The 17,080-nt window shown below is 42.5% G+C and overlaps 1 protein-coding gene across 1 annotated transcript; it reads right to left on the reverse strand.

The window, feature by feature from the left end:
* Positions 1-6,247: 6,247 nt before the first annotated feature.
* On the reverse strand, positions 6,248-15,942 carry Fbxo5 (F-box protein 5). Its single transcript, XM_042685016.1, has 5 exons — positions 15,782-15,942; positions 10,171-10,888; positions 9,125-9,215; positions 7,626-7,805; positions 6,248-7,026 (listed from the first exon to the last, which is right to left on the reverse strand). Exons 1-5 carry the CDS (start codon positions 15,888-15,890, stop codon positions 6,775-6,777), a joined length of 1,350 nt encoding a protein of 449 aa, XP_042540950.1. The 5' UTR covers positions 15,891-15,942; the 3' UTR covers positions 6,248-6,774.
* Between the last annotated feature and the right edge of the window lie 1,138 nt (positions 15,943-17,080).

A 17,080-nucleotide genomic window follows, 5' to 3' on the forward strand; every position in this document is an offset into this window, starting at 1 on the left:
CCCCCCCCCCCCCATACATACACACTTGATTTTCCCCTTGCATGTAGTCTTTACAGCACATCCCCAAGCTTTATCAACTGGATATTACAAATTTCCTGGACAGATCACTCCAATATACAGACTCTGGCTTGTGCATACAGCTCTCAGGGCTAATTTGTTAATAAGGTATCTGCTTTGCAGGGTTCACAGAAGCCACACCTGCCTTCCCATGGTCATTCCACCTAACCAAAAATTCTAGTCCGTCTTCCACTGTATTAGGATGGCTAGGAATGGGCAAGTGAGAATCTAGATTGCCTAGACACGCTATACATACATACATATGTGTGTGTGTGTGTGTGTGTGTGTAATTAAGTCATTCTGTTGTTGCTGAAGTCCCAGATCAGATCTGGTTTGGCCAGGGTTGGCTTAAGGACTCTTGTGAACATAGCATGTTCACAACATGCATCAACTACAAAATCTTGTGAGAAAGGTGTTATCTGGATTCAGTCCTTAAAACTGACTCCCTAGATGTCACACAGAAAGATGAGACAGTAACCTGAAAGCTAATTCATATGATGGCTGTGTATGTGTTTGTAAAATATTAAAGGGTTTGGGAGCAAGATATTAGATTGAAAGTAGCACCATTATTACTCAGTGAGTGAGAAGAATCCAGTGTTGCAAAAGTGACAGATTCTGTGGAAGGAGAGAGCAGAATAGAAACTAGAAAGAGTTTGAAGAGACATAGGAATTTACAGTGGTTCACATGAGGCTGAGGTCGGAGGATCACTCTTCAAAGCCTACCCAGGAAAGTCTGTGAGGCTCTCATCTCTTGGCCACTGGTGGCTTACACCTATAATCCTACCTACTCCGGAGGCTGAGATCTGAGGATCCTGAGCAGGAAAGCCTGTGAGCTCCAGTTAATCACCAGAAAACAGGAAGTGGTGCTGTGGCTCAAAGTTTTAGAGTGTGAGCCTTAAACAAAAAAGCTCAGAGACAGTGCCCAGGCCCATGGTTCAAGCACCAAAATGTGTGCAAAAAAACAAAACCGAGAAGCAAACAGCAGGAGAAAAGCAACCAGGAGTCGGGAGAGAGATGTCCAGGGGATCCCGAAGGCTGTAACATCAGCTAATCCAGAAGGCACTACCCAAGGATCACTAAATCCAGCTTCAGGAAAAGTATCCACGTTCAGAAGCAGGCACTGATCTGCTGTGAGAGACTGTACTAAAGGGAACGGAGACATTGTTTCCCTCAAATCCCTGAGAGTGACAGTCACCAATGGTTCTGTGGGAACTCGGAACCAAGAACTAATCAAACTAATCACAGCCTAACAACCCACACTACACTTTTCCATAGAAATTGAGAATTAGTACGTTATAAATGTGGTGTCAAGGTTGGTCAGAGCTGATGGCAGGGAACAGCAAAATAAAGAAATAAGTAAAAAAATAACCTGTGAGAAGCCATGCTACACCTATGGAACCAGAGAGCAGAGGAATATGGTTCAATTGTTTTGAAAGTTGTTTACATTGTATCTTTTCTGTAAATCAGATAAAGGTATTTTACCTTTTAACCCCTACTTACCAGCCCACTGGTTAGTCCCATCCTTCTAGAATCTTTTTTTTTTTTTTGTCGGTCATTGGACTTGAACTCTGGGCCTGGGTGCTGTCCCTCATTCAGCTCAAGGCAAGCTCTCTACCGCTTGAGCCAAAGCACCACTTTTTGTTTTCTAGTGGTTTATTGGAGATAAGAGTCTCATAGACTTTCCTGCCCAGGCTGGCTTTGAACTGTGATCCTCAGATCTCAGCCTCCTGAGTGGCTAGCACCTTTCTAATCTTGTGATCTGAATCCCATTACCTCCATCGTGAAAACTGAAACTTCAAAGAAACTGAAGATGACCTCAGAGGCTAGAAAGACCTTCCAAGCTCATCAACTGGCAGAATTAATATCATAAATAATTATTTGGCCATACTGCCAAAACAATATACAGACTCAATGCACTACTGATAAAAATCTATCATTCCTTGCAAAATTAAGAGAAATTAATCCAAGAATTCACATGGAGACATATAAAATCTTGACTAATAAAAGAAATTGTAAGTGGAAAGAATGCCACTGGAGCTGTATCAAACTTCAACTTATACTACAAAACCTTAATAACAAAAGTAACATAGTACTGGCACAAAAACAGACACAAAAACCAATATAAAAAACCCAGGAATAAAACCACACAGCTTCAGCCAACTAATTTTCCACAAAGAAGGCAAAGACAAATACTATGGATAAAGATGGCTTCTTCAACAATGCAGTTGGAAAATTTGGTATCTACCCACAAGAGATGGAAACTGGTCCTCTATCTCCCACCTTGCAAAAAAAATCAACTTTAAGTGGCTGAAAGAGCTCAAAGTAAAATCTAATACTTTAAATCACTTTAAATGTAGGAGAAACTCTGGAGATAATAAAGGTAGAATTCAAAGTGTCTTTTATATCCTATACACAGTCTTTCCAGAATGCACACTGCAGCATGTTAGTTACAGATCAAAACTGTGGTAAGGATTATACAAGAAGCATAAATACTGTGAGCTTGTGATTACTGAGGACCATTTCAGAAGCCAGCTAATAGTTTGCTTCCTCATCCAGTAAATTCACATCTCTCACAGACAAAAAAGATACTTATTCCACCCCCAAACTGTAAAGTCTCATCCCATGATATTCAGCTCCAAACCAGAATCTCATCATCTAAATGAAGCCCTGAGTAGATGTTGCTTAAATGTAATTCCTCAGGTATGATTTCTATAGACTTGTGAACTAAAGAGACAGCAGACAGCCAATAGACTATGGTGACACAGGCAGAGGAGGACCTAAAGATTAAGAACAACACAAAAGTATCTATGTGCATCATTTCCTTTCAAAATTATAGTGGAAGAGTCTAGCCAAGAAAAGGAGGCAAGAAAATAAAACTCTAGATTGTGAAGAATTGGAACTTTTTTTTTTTTTTTAATTTTTTTTTGGGTCCAGTCGTGGGGCCTGAACTCTGGGCCTGGGCGCTGTCCCTCAGCTCTTCAGCTCAAGGCTAGCGCTCTACCACTTGAGCCACAGTGCCACTTCCGGCTTTTTTTCTTTTTGCTTATGTGGTGCTGAGGAATCGAACCCAGGGCCTCTGGCATGCAAAGCAAGCGCTCTACCACTGAGCCACCTTCCCAGCCCCAGAATTGGATCTTTTTAGTGTGCTGCTGATAGAAATGTAAAATGATCCAGACGTTATATATATATATATATAAAGAAAGAACCATGACATGGAAGCATTGCAGTGACCTTGAAAACTGATAAATGAACAAGACAAAGAGCGAGTTATGCCGGGCACCGGTGGTGGCTCACATCTGTAATCCTACCTACTCAAGAGGCTGAGATCTGAGGATCTGGGTTCAAAGCCAGCCCAGGCAGGAAAGTCCATGAGACTCTTATCTCTAATACAGCACTAGAAAACTGGGAGTGGTGCTGTGGCTCAAGAGGTAGAGTGCTCGCCTTGAGCTGAAGAGATGAGGGACAGCGCCCAAACCCTGAGTTCAAGCCCCACGGCCAACAACAACAAAAAGGGACAAGTTATCATGATTCTACTTATGTAAAATATCTTGGGACGGGGGAATCTAAAGAACCAAAATAAAACAGCAAATGTCAGGAGCTCAGGCTATCTGGGGGTGAAAAAGATGTTAAGAGAAGTAAGACATAGCTGATTATTGTGAACTTGTTGAGAAGCACCCTCTCATTTTGTAGTTAGCATTGTGGGGTTTGTGGAACATGCATATCCCCGATACAGGGTAAGGACTGAGGCGGGGATTGGGGAGATGACTGCTTCACAAAACAGTGCTGGGAACACACAGAATCTTATTCTAAAGCAAAAACCGACCTTAGCTAGCAGAACCTAGGGGGAGGAGAGAGCTCCTTGAGAACTGGTAGAAGTGCTGCAGCAGGAGGGTAGGAACTGAGATAATAGGATGGAATGGAGAAGATACATTAACATTAGTACTCACAAGAGCTGCAATCCAGTGTGGCTTTCCAAGTCAAAGGTCCTGCACTCCCAGCGCATCCACTGGGAGCTGGCCAGAGATTTAGTCTAAGACAGAGAGCCTCCACGCAGTGGGAAGACAGAAACAGCTGGAAGTGGGAATCATTTCATTTAGGGACATCAACTAGAAACTAAATACAAGAGCTGTAGAGGTGGGCAGTGGAAAATGACTTGAACTGAAAGCACTCAGCTTTCCCCTCTGATGGCAACTGTCCCTGCTGCTGACCCCACAGGATCATCTCCCTTCCCCCTGAACACACCTCGTGGTCTCTGGAGAGAGCCCGAGTCTGAAGTCCCATCTGATGCTGACACCCCTGGTAGACACTGATGCTGGGGAAACCTTGAAACTCCTCAAAATAGCATTGATGTCTCATCTCACCTGGCTTCTATCTACGCCCCTCCCACTTCACTTTTTCTGACTAAAGGAACCCTAGTTGTAATGGGCCATTTCCCCTTCAGGCGGGGCGCAGGACTTGGTTGCCCTTCCCAGACTTTCCTCCCCAAGAAAATCTATTGGTCTGTTTTTTGTTTTTCCTTTTCTTACAGTGGGAGTTGAAGATGAGCTGTTTCAAGTGTTTACCGGACTGAGGTAAGTTAAGTCAGACACTCCAGGAGTGCAGCATGAACTTTCAGACATGATAAACATTTCTGCATCCCCTTAAAGGTGACAGATGAAGGCCAGAAGCAGAACGGGAAGTGGTGTGCACCAACGGAGCAGAGCAGGACAGAACAGAGTAACAGCACCCAGCCCTACCCACAAGCCAGGCCTTCTAGGTATTAGGCCAGCTCCTGGCACGCTAGCTATCTGCAGCTAGGTGAAGATGTTTCATTGATGCCTTTACAACTAATCTCTTTAGGGAAATGGAAGTGTGTCTTATCCTTCTCCAAACTCCTTTTAGGGTTCTGAATCTTTTTCTGTTTATTAATAACTTACAGGTTAGTAACAGGGCATTCTTTGCCTTTAATGCTTCTTCGTTTTTTTTGGGCCCGGTCATTGGGGCCTGAACTCTGGGCCTGGGCGCTGTCCCTCAGCTCTTCAGCTCAAGGCTAGCACTTGCTCTACCACTTAAGCCACAGCACCACTTCCGGCTTTTTCTGCTTATGTGGTGCTGAGGAATGGAGCCCAGAGCCTCATGCATGTGAGGCAAGCACTCTACCACTGAGCCACATTTCCAGCCCCTAATGATTCTTTTTTTAAATCGATCATTTTGTCCTGTGCTGTTTTTTGTCTAACACTGTCCGTGTGGAGCCCAGGCTGGCTGGGGCCAGCTCAGTCTCAGCCTCCTGAAAGCTAGGATGTTTTTATTTTTTGTGCCATTACTATCAATTGAGTCAAAATCCCAGTCACACATTCAATTTTTTCTTCCTTCCTCACCATCTTTAACTCTTTTAACTGGTTTGCTTTCCTCCAGCAAACCTATCCTTTATAATTGAAGCAAGAAATGTCTTCCATGATTTTAAAATAAAAGCAAAAGGAATCCATGACCAAAGCCAGCACTGCAGAGAATATTTAAAGAAATCATATATATGTGTATATATATATGTATATATATGAGCTGGGAATGTGATGTGCCCAGGCTGAGTTCAAAAGAACCCATGACAACCAGGGAAAGAGTAAATTACACTAATTGTGTAACAAGGGGGGAAGGGAATCTCAAGCAATATAAATATAAAAACAAGCAGACAGGAATTACTAGGTATCATTCAACAGTAACTGTTAATATAGTTTCAGTTCTCCAATTAAAAGACAGACTAGTAGATTGGATTAAAAAAAAAAAAGCCAGGCACTGGGTGGCTCATACCTATAATCATAGCTACTCAGGAGGCTGAGATCTGAGGACTGAGGTTCAAAGCCAGCCCGGGGAAGAAAGTCCTGGAGACTCATTTCCTGTAAATTGCACAGGAAAAGCTTGATGTGGTACTGTGGCTCAAGTGTAGCACTAGTCTTGAACACAAAGAGGCTCAGAGACTATTCTCAGGCCCTGAGCTCAAACCCCAAGCCTGCAAACAAAACAAAACAAAACAAAACAGGACCTGGAAAGTAAGACTCTGGTTCAAGTGGTAGTGCCTTAGCCTTGAGTGAATAAGCTAAGGGGCACGCCCAGCCCTGAAGTCCAAGCTCTAATACCAACACTTCTGTAAGAACCACACTACACTGACAAAACTTGTAACAACTTTATTTGTAAAATTTATATATATAGACATATTTAACATAAAAATACAAAAATATTTACACACATAAAAATATAAACAGGCTGTAGAAGTAGGAAAAACAGCAAGATTTTAGCAAGGGTAAGTTTTGGGGAAATATACACACTGGAAAAAAAGGTTCAAGAAAAGTGACAAAGACATAGACAAGTTCGTTTTAGGATAATATTGATCTGGTAAAACCAATAAAATGCTAAGATAGTAAACCAGATTGTCTAGATGAAATTTCATTGTCTTCTTTTCCTGTAACATTTAATCAGTTCTTTATTATATCAGGTAGCAACCCTGTTTTTTCTTTTTCTTAAAATAGTTGATATTTTCAGTCTGTACTGAGGTATTTTAAATTCCTTCACATTAAATTGTAAAATATTTTAAGAGGTTGTGTGTGTGTACCCTCTATTTACTGGGAGAAAATAAATCCCAAGTATAATATAAAACTGCAAAATACCATTATTTTTATTCATAAAAACAAATAAAACCTAATTTTTTCTCTAACCATGATCATTCATAATTGTTTTAATAAGCGGTCACAATCTTCGTAAATTCTTTTTGCTTTTTTTAGTACCGGGTAAAGGGCCAGTTTTACATGAGTCTTTTAAGAGCTTGCCATTTGAACAGTCTTTGGTGATGTGATAATCACATAGGCATTGTGTACAATAATCGAATCCACAGCCTTCCCGTTTGCAAGTTGCACGTTGTAAATAGCAATCGTATTTTGCAGGTGAATTACACCGAACACAGGCTTTGAGGCTTTCATTCTTTTTCAATGTTTTGGCCATCTGGGGGGAGAAGAAACATTAATTTTGGTAAGACAAAATACAATTTAGTTTTTAAAAAATAAAATACTCCTTGCCTCCTGCAATATTTGTGAAAAATGTGACCATCATACATTAGATAATCTTTGCCCTTATAAGTTCACTGTTTGATGGGATGAGTGGAAGGTATCCAGTAATCATTTTTTAGTTCCTTCTCTAAAAAAAAAATTACGCTGAGGTTTTCTAAATTAAGCTTGCAAAACTATCCACATTGGACAATTTTTAGTATATATCCCCCAGTGATTTGAAAATAAAATATCCCCCAGTGATTTGAGCAGACTCTTTTCTGCTTTGCCCTCTTCCTATTACAAAAGGTAGTGATTATAAAATTAAGATCCCCATTAATAATTTCCTAGTACTCAGGGCCTGGGCACTGTCCGTGGGCTTATTTTGCTCAAAGTTAGCACTCTACCACTTGAGTCACAGCACCATTTCTGGCCTTTTCTGTTTATGTGGTACTGAGGAATCAGGCTTCACAATGCTAGGCAAGCACTCTACCACTATGCCACATTCCCAGCCCCTGTCCCGTGTTTTTAAATTTGGCAATTAGAGAAAAAATTTACCTCAGAAAATTCACTGTGTCGACTGTGAGTAGAACCTTTCTGATTGCCTTGACTGGATAATTTGGCTTGAGTGTTTCTGGAAGGAGCTTGGATTGCTGACTTTTGAACAGAAGCTAACGCAGTTCGGATGGTAACATATTCTCTGGTTGAAGCGTGTGGTGAAAACTTTATCTTGTTTTCCTAAAGAAGATTTCATTTGAAGTTAAATTATTTTATTTTCTCTATTAATTCAATAGATAAGCACTTTGGTTATCTTTCTAAATATAAGATAAGCTAAACAGGAATGGAAGTGTTTGCTGATAATATCTACACACTCTAGGCCCACTTTTCTGCCAATTACATTCCATAGCTTCAAGTTTTCCTGGAATATAAGTTCTTTTATTTAGCATTTCTCGATCTATTTTAGGATTTTGCTTGGCATTCTTTTTAATGTTGAACAAACCACTTTTTCAAACACAGCCATACAGCAGGATGCACAGAAATTCAAAGCCTAATTTGTCGACAAAGTATCTCTCAAACTGATATGTACTCTTCTTTCAAGACGATTTATAACTACATGAGCCAAAGGAATGACTGAAAATTCTTTCATGGCCACTAGATGGCAATAGCCACACTCCAGTGCCACCTTAGTATTTTGATGAAATTAAAAACTACTTTTATAGTTACATTTTCCATTAATAATAGCATAGCAATAAGAAAGCTGAACATGGGAATTTAAGCAATACTTACCAAGAGCCACCTACATTTAGACCTAAGCCTATCCAACTCTACACTTGAAATTTAATCATATATTGACCTTGATTCTCAGGAATATCCAGTAATCAATTATTTATGGAATACATTTCTCTTCTACAGTAAGAATCTTCAGCATATTGATAATTTACTTTTTTTCTGGTAACTGAAAAAGGGTACTATTAATTTCTTAATAACCAGTAAGTGCAAATACAAAGCATATAAGACACATAAAAATAGCACTCAAGGTCGCTGTATGATCAACTTCCATCATCTAAGAACTAAGTAATATCATTACTTACAATTTTTTGTCTGTACTGGCAATGGTGCTTGAATTGGGGCCTTATGCTCTCACTTTGCTTTTTTGCTCAAGTCTGGCACTCTACCACTTGAGCCTTGCCTCCACTTCCTGCTTTTTTCCTGGTTAACCGGAAATAAAATCTTCCGTTGATTTGTCTACCTAGGCTGGTTTTTCAACCATAATCCTCTCACATTTCAGCTTCTGAATAGCTGTGATTACAAGTATGAGCCACCAATACCTGGCATTTTATTTCTAGGGAGAACTCAAGAAATAAGTAACTGAAGTAAGATTTCTTTCTCTAGTTTTGAACTTTAAGCCTTAAATGAGTTATACTGAAAGGTTACTCTCTACCCATCCTTCAAGAATTTCAAAGGACCCTAGGTTGCTTGGTATTTCATTCCCATTTCTCATGGTAAAAGAGGGAATAACAGATCTTATCAGGAAAACATCAACTACAAGGACTTACAAAGAATCTTTTCATTGCCTTCTCATAAGACTGGAATGCCCACTTATCATTTTCTAGAATCTTCTTCCAAGTTGTGCTCACTTTAGACAAACTAGAACATGAGAAAAAAAGGAAACAATTACAGGGTCATGAAGATGCCAAGATGAGTATAGTAAATAAAGTAAACAGTGCAAAAATGAAATTTCTATTTAACAGTGGTCCTCTCCCCTAAGTATATGTGAACATTGTTTGCAGGAACTTACAGTATATAATGGGACCCAAGGTGCTAAGGTTCCCCATCAAGTATTTCTAGTGTATCCAGATTAAGAACCAGTTTACTATGCTCTATTTTTTTTTTACATTATCTGCAAAGACCTAGTCAGCAGCCAGCATTGTGCATAACGATGCCATGTTTGATGAAAAATACTGACAAATTGCAAAGTACTCTAGGATACACTATTTTGTCAATAGAAAAAGTTTTATATTTATATTATCTTAAAGCTAGACAACAATAAAAACCAATACCTATTTGTATCTTTGTCTTTAGTTGGTCCACAAGCCCTACAGCTAGTATAAAGCCACATCTGCACAGTACTTCTAAATAATTTTTCAAAAATAATCAAAGAAATGAACCCATTGGGGAATTGAAGTCAATCTAGTTCAACAGTTTGTATAATCTGTTATTTCTCAAAACTACCCTATCCTAAATGCATTTCCTTGGTGAAAAAAAAAAAAACAATCACTCTAAAGTTTCTAATTTAGTAACAACTATATAGGTCTCTATATTTTCATCAGTGTCAAGCCTAGGAGAGTCCTACATCCAAAATGGCATAAAAGCAACAGAAATTCATACTTCAGATGCAAATCAAATCTGTAAACTGGAAGTTGGCTCTGGTTTTACAGTGAATCCCCACAGGGGCAACTAGTTAGATAAATGCTCCTACTACAATAGGAACCAAGCAAGTCATTATTACCATTAAGCAATACTGTGAGATGATTGCACTGCATACACTAGTAATGCTTGGCCTACTAACACTAATGCATGTATTCAAAGCAGTAGTACTTACCTGATTAAGTCCATACCATTGAGCTGTGTCAAAATACTGGCTAGGAGGTGTCGGAGTCCCCTTCGGAAGAGTTCACTGAGAATATCTACACACTCTAGTCCCATTTTTCTGCCAATTACATTCTGTAGCTTGAAGTTTTCCCGGAATATAACTTCCTTTAGCATTTCTCGGTCTACTTTAGGATTTCGCTTGGCATTCTTTTTTAATGTTGAACAAACCACTTTTTCAAAATGAAGAACTGGCAGCAAGTTTCTGTTGGGGTAAGAGTCTGAGCTTTCTGTGGGCAGTAGGCAGGACTGCGGGCTGTGTCCGAAGTTTTCTTCCAGCACAAGGCTACCTTCTTCATGTTCGCTGAGACTGCTTTGTTGAGTAAACGAAGAGTAGCCACTGTCTTCATAGAGTCTACTGGCCTCTAGTTCTTCCACATCACTCAAACTGTTAAGTGTTTGTTGCACATGTTGATTTTCTTTGTTATATAGAGGTTTGCCTTTAGGTTCAAATTCTACAACTTTGGGGCTCACAACTGGTGACCCAATGTATGATAACCTTTCATAGTCTTTAATAGAATCTTTACAAGAACCTTCCAGATAGGGCGATGTATAGGAATCTTGCTTTCCACTGTCATCAGATTTTGCCAGTTTACATTCAGAATGAGCTGGACTGCAATTAAAACCACACTTCATTTTGATGCAACTTGTGGAACTTTCGTCTTTACAATCTACAGAAAGAACACAACATTCTTAGTTGTATTATTCTAACACATCCCAACTTAATTTGGGCTATATAAGGACTTAATTGTTTTACATTTTCTCAGCAATACTTATTACCTATGAAGCTGTAAAATTACTCAAGTTTACTAATTACTGATAATTATGTAGGAATATTAGTTAAATCTTATAAACATAAACATATTATTCATAATATACACCAGAACAGCTTGCTTCTGAATCTATAGGTACCAACATTTGACTGAAAATATGTGCTTTTAAGATATTGCACTTATGAACAAGTGAGGAAACATGTTTAGAGTAGTGTTTATTTCCTAGACTTGAAATAATGAAATAAGTAAACATGGGTGGAGATGAGATATAGCAAAAAAAAAAAAAAAAAAAAAAAAAAGCAAGAAAAGCACTATGTGACTCCCAGTTTTTATTCTGGCTGGATAGCTAGTTCACCACTACCAATAAGTCATTGTATTGTTCACTAGAATTCATAATTACTAATTCAAATTCAAGCATAAAACCCCCCAAATCTGGTCAAGGTTGTCAGTTTCCCTCATTTGTCTTCTGAGCCATAGCTTAGTGAGAAGGAACATCTGCCCCAATGGTCTTTGTAAGGTCCACAAAATCATTTGGTCCAAGACTGGACAAATACACAGGCTTCTCCTTGGCTGCCTATGTGTATTAAAAACTTTATGGCTCTTGGCAGAGTAAAAGTGTCCCTTCCCCGCCAGACGATCAGGGTTTTGTAGCTTTGCTGAAGGCAGAGTAGGTACAGAGCAGTAGTGCAGACTTGATCTAATAAGAAAGCCTCTACAGGGCTGGGAAGGTGGCTCAGTGGTAGAGCGCTTGCCTTGCATGCATGAGGCCCTGGGTTTGATTCCTCAGCACCACATAAGCAAAAAGAAAAAAGCCGAAGTGACACTATGGCTCAAGTGGTAGAGCACTAGCCTTGAGCGAAGAGCTGAGGGGCAGCGTCCAGGCCCAGAGTTCAGGCCCCACGACCGGACCCAAAAAAAAAAGAGAAAGCCTCTACACCTCCAGCTTCAGCATGAACTTAATATGTTGCTTCAAAGATGCCTCACATCCCTTCTGAAAGTGAATGTGTAAGTAATACTTACCTGATTAAATCCATACCTAATAGTGAGTGAACATACTATTTCTTATATATAAAGTATGGCAATGTATTTCAGGTGAAATTATAAAGAAAGTGTTTTTCTTCTAAGGAAAGTAGCTGTTTTTCTCTCTCCCTATTCTTGCCTCAATCCTCTTTCATTCAACACCATTTTTTGGATAAAGACAGTTGTTTAAAACAAAATTATTAACATAACTTGGCTCAACGTTCCTCAAGCATTTAAGAGAGCCAAACTACTCTTCTCAACTGTACAGCCAATGCTCCTCCCACTTTCACCAGGCAATGAAATGCTTTGGAAACACAGATTTATTTACAAGTCAACCCAATGAAGACATCGAATACAAAAATGTGTTCTTGCTGGGCACCAGTGGCTTACACCTGTAATCCTAGCAACTCAAAGGAGGCTGAGATCTGAGGATTATGTTTGAAGCCAGCCCAAGGAGAAAGGTCTACTTGACTCTTCTCTCCAATTTACGACCAAAAAGCCACAGTGGAGATGTGGTTTAAGGGGTAGAGCATTAGCCTTTACCCAAAAATCTATGTGACAGTGCCCAGGCCCTTTGTTCAAGCCCCACAAATGGCACAAACAACAACAAAAAGAATTAAAAATGCTTCCTAGTGTATTAGTTAAAGGCATTAGGAATTGTATTCTTATTCATGGGGATCCCACCTTATACTTAGTTACCATTATCTCAGAAGAGCCAGGTTTTGTCAAATTTGGACTTCCCTTGTACAAAGCCTCTAAATTGAGATTCATTTCATAGTCCTCCTACCACCCTCAGAGTTTATCTCTGAGGGGGAGGGTGTTTTGGAGAACAAATACAAGTGCTATTATTCCAAGAATAAATTTATCACTTACAATATTTACCTTGATCGCCTGACATAGTGCTCGTCAGGTTTCTGCATATGAAGTTAGTCCTCCATCATTTCTATCAATACTTACTAATGAATTTTAAGTTATAATCTGACAATATATTTTGTCGCTTATCTTATTCTACATTGGCATCATGGAATGGTTGTAGATTTTATTTTAAAATGTGAAATGAATGCAAAAAATGATTTTTTTTCCATCTCCACAAAAAATGAATCCACCACCACTTATAGTAGTAATAAAAGCTGCTTGCAAAAGGTTAATTTCAGGTCTTTATGCTTTCCAAAGATTAAGCCAAGTGTTTCTAAACAATCTGGTTAATACATTTATTCATATCATTGATCTGACAAAAGCCAGTAAGGGAGAAATTACCTGGTCCCTTAACCCCTTGATTTAGACAAGGGTCAAGGATGTAGTTTAATTATTCAACTCATTTATCTAACACCAAGTTAGAGGGCACAGAAGATATTATGCAGGGATGATCTTTTAGAGAAGGTGACACATTTCAGGAAAGTTCAGGAAGCCAAGTATAAAGTAAGTATCAATGGAGCAGTAAAGCTTGCAACTTAGGCTAAGAGATAACATATAGGACTTGTGAACAAGGCCAGGACTAGTTTTTTCTAAGAGGAAGAGACATTTGGTTCCCATTTTGTAAAGATCACCAGCAGCTGTGAAGGATGGATAGCAGGAAGGAATGAAGGTTATCATAGAACTTCAGCAAGTTGGGAAGCAGGGGCTAGGATGGGAAATGAGGATGATTGAATAGATTCAAGGGTAAAGCCAAAATTAGTTTGCTGATGTACTAGATGAGGAACGATTAAGCAAAAGTGTAGTAAAAAAAGATTTAATAGTAAATACAATTCACTGAATCAAGGAAGATGAACAAATGTCCTTCAAAATCTGTTTCCCCTACCCATAATAGGGGAAGAAAACAAAACTGGACTGAAAGCAGAGTGCCTATCACAAGGGGGATATACACATATTTATATATTACATCGTTCCCAATAAGTATAAACACTTAGAAGTAGTAAGATATCCCACATATAATAGTATAAATTTAGGAATCTGATCCAAGTTCAAATAAAAATCCCAGGGTTCAGGGCTGGGAAGGTGGCTCAGTGGTAGAGTGCTTGCCTTGCATGCATGAGGCCCTGGGTTTGATTCCTCAGCACCAAATAAGCAGAAAAAACCTGGAAGTGGCGCCATGGCTCAAGTGATGGAGTGCTAGCCTTAAGCTGAAGAGCTGAGGGACACTGCCCAGGCCCAGAGTTCAGGCCCCACAACTGACCAAAAAAAAAAAAAAATCCCAGAGTTCAGCCTGTTGTCTACCTTTTCCAGTAGTAATTCACAGCCCAATTATGAAAAATTGGAATTATAAAAGTTGACAGTTTGGTCTTCCATTAAACTTTCAAATATAGATCTAACATTCCATCTTAAATACAGTAATACTATAAAGTTGTAAGGCTTAAAAATGTTGACAATTCTTCCAATATGTTAATGAAGTTTCAGTCTCCAGTACCTAGAAGACAACCATGTGGCCAAGATTAGGCATTACCTTATCTTAAGAACGTTAGGCCAGTTCAAGGAATAATCCTCAAAAGAAAAAAAAAGCTTACTTTCCAAACTCTCTGGGCCCAATAATTTTAAAACTTGACATTTCTTGAAGTGGGGGGTGGGGGTGGAGAGTAGAGAAAGCAAGGCACCAAATACTTCCACAAGAAGGCAAAAAAAAGTTAAAAAAAAAATAAGCCCACCATAGACCCTACCACGCTTCAGAATTCTGAGGGAGACTGAGGAATCCCAATCTCCTCCTACAAATAAAACTTGTTAAAATTAAATATTTTGGAGTAGGGTCTCAATTTTCTAATAAAAAGTATTAAAAAAACATCAAGTTGCTGGGTTCCCCTCCCTCATTTTCTTGGTCACTTGCAAGGTAAAATGACTGTGATTAGATTTGGCTGAGAGATTGCAACAAAGAACCAAGAATAAAGGTTAGAGGAGAGGGCCTTCCCCTTTTACTCCAGCTTGGGTATTAAAAAAAAAGAATAAAAACCAAAAACCAGTTCTTGGGGGGGGGGGCGCGCAGCTTTCTAATTCTTAGATCATCCGCTAAATACGAGGTGCAAATCTATGGTTTTATATTAAGGAGGGATTTTGCTTTTTTTAAACCTTCCAGGCAACCAACCACAGGCCTGGAGATTGAATTCTTCAGAAAAAGGAGGGATACCCCCCCCCCAAAAAAGAGAGGAAACAGCCTCTGCTTGGATGTTCTGCATGGACTTTGATCTGATGAGGGGGGGGGGGGGGTCTCCATTTGGAGGGAGCAGGCCCGGAGACCCTTCAAAGTCGGAGGGGTGGGTGGGCCGTGCCCCGAGGGCGCGGACACGCGGAGCTGAGGCGGGAGATAACCGCGAGCTCGATTTCCCGCGCCCGCCAGCGGCGCAGGGGACGCGGAAAGTCGGGGAAAACGACTCGGGACGAGGGCGCGGGGCCGAAGCCCCCGAGGCGCGGGTGGGGAGCGGGGACCCGGCCGGGCGGGAGCGGGCCGGGGCAGGGAAGGGGCGTTTGGCGCCCATTCAGGAGGGAGGGTGGGGATAGGTGATCTTCCCCGCCCCCCCCCGGGGGAACCGCGGCGCCCCGCGCGGCCACTGCCCGCCCCGCCCCGGCGTGGCAGCCCCGGGGCCCGCCAGGACACCCCGGCACCCCGCACACCTGGCGGGTCCCCTCCGGAGCTCCCGGCCCACCCCGCTCCCTCCCTCCGACTCCAGGACTGGGGCGGCCGCCGCGAGGCCCCGCGATGCTCGCGCCAGGCCCAGCAGGACGAGGGGCACCGGGGACGAGGCGCCTCCCTCGCCCCGCGCCCCGCGATGCGCGCCCCGCACTTACTCTCTGAGGGGCGAAGGCGCCCGGCGGCGGTGACCGAGCTGGAGCTGCACCGGCAGGAGCAGGAGCCGACGGGGGCCTGTGCGATGCAGCTGCAGGGTCGCCGGCTCATGCCAGGGGACGCAGGGTCCGCCGGGTCCGCCTCAGGTGAAGGAATGCGGAGGCTCTGCAGGCCGGCCGCTGCTCAGACCTGAAACTCTTAAAAGGCGCCAGCTGGTACTTTTAAAATCTTTGAATTTGGTGCCCAAATCTGAGCGACCCAATAGGAAACGTCGTTCGTACACGCGCACCAATAGGAAGGAGACGGGCGGGGACTCTCTCGCTTCCGTCCAATTGGAAGCCGAGAAGGCGGGGCCTCGCCGCGAAGCCCAGCCTCCTCCCGTCAGGTCCGGCTCCTGCGGTCCGGAAAGATGCTGAGGCAGGGGCGGGGTCTCTGAGGATCGGAGCCCGCCGCCTGGCCCCACGCGGAGGGAGCCTACCACGCATGCGTACAGCCGCCGCGCTTCCCTTCGCCGACTCCAGAACCGGCCTTCTGAAAATCCTAACTTCAGTCCGCGGGTATCTCCGGCTTCTGCTTCAAGGTCTCTGACGAGCACTAAGGACACCCTTCTTTCTTCGGTCATTTTACAAGTGAAAGATCCGACAGCGGCGACTCCGGTGGTCGGGCAGAAAGACTTTCCGGAAGACGCGCCCTCCCCGCCCCCAGCCCCTGTAGTCCGCCTCTCTAGGATTTAGGCGCGCTCCACTCTCCCTCCTAAACTCGCCCCGCCCACGGGCCGGTGCTTCTGCGCAGGCGCTTGTAGGTAGGCGGTGGCCGCTGGCTTGGCGGGTTGGCGGCTGCGCACTGGGGCCCCGCGTTTCCCTCCGAGGGCGGGGCGGGGTGCGGAGCGCGGGCAGGTAGCGCCGCGGAGGTGCTCGCGGGACGGAGGCGAAGGCCGGCTGGGCGGGCCGGCTGGGCGGGCCTTCCGGCCGGGCTGGGGTGGGGCTGCAGCGTCCTCCTGTCATTCGGGTACCGTTGTGAGAATGTTCGACTCCCAGTTGTGTTCAGTCCAGTTGGTGACGCCTTGCGGGAGGCGGGGTGAGTGAGTCCGAAGGGCTGGGTGGATCGGCCGTTATTTTTAAAATTTTCTTACACGCTGTTCACAGTAGAGAGGTTTGCATTCGTTTTCATTTTTTTAAATGTTGCATCAGGGGCTGGAGGCGTGGCTTAAGCGGAAGAGCATGGAGCCAGCCCCCAGCAGGCCAGGGAGAGTGCGGTCCCAGCACCGGCCCACAAGACAAACCCTCCAAAACAACTCAATG

Source organism: Dipodomys spectabilis, unplaced genomic scaffold, assembly GCF_019054845.1.
Source record: "Dipodomys spectabilis isolate Male_0828 unplaced genomic scaffold, ASM1905484v1 ptg000001l, whole genome shotgun sequence".
Classification (NCBI taxonomy): Eukaryota; Metazoa; Chordata; class Mammalia; order Rodentia; family Heteromyidae; genus Dipodomys; species Dipodomys spectabilis.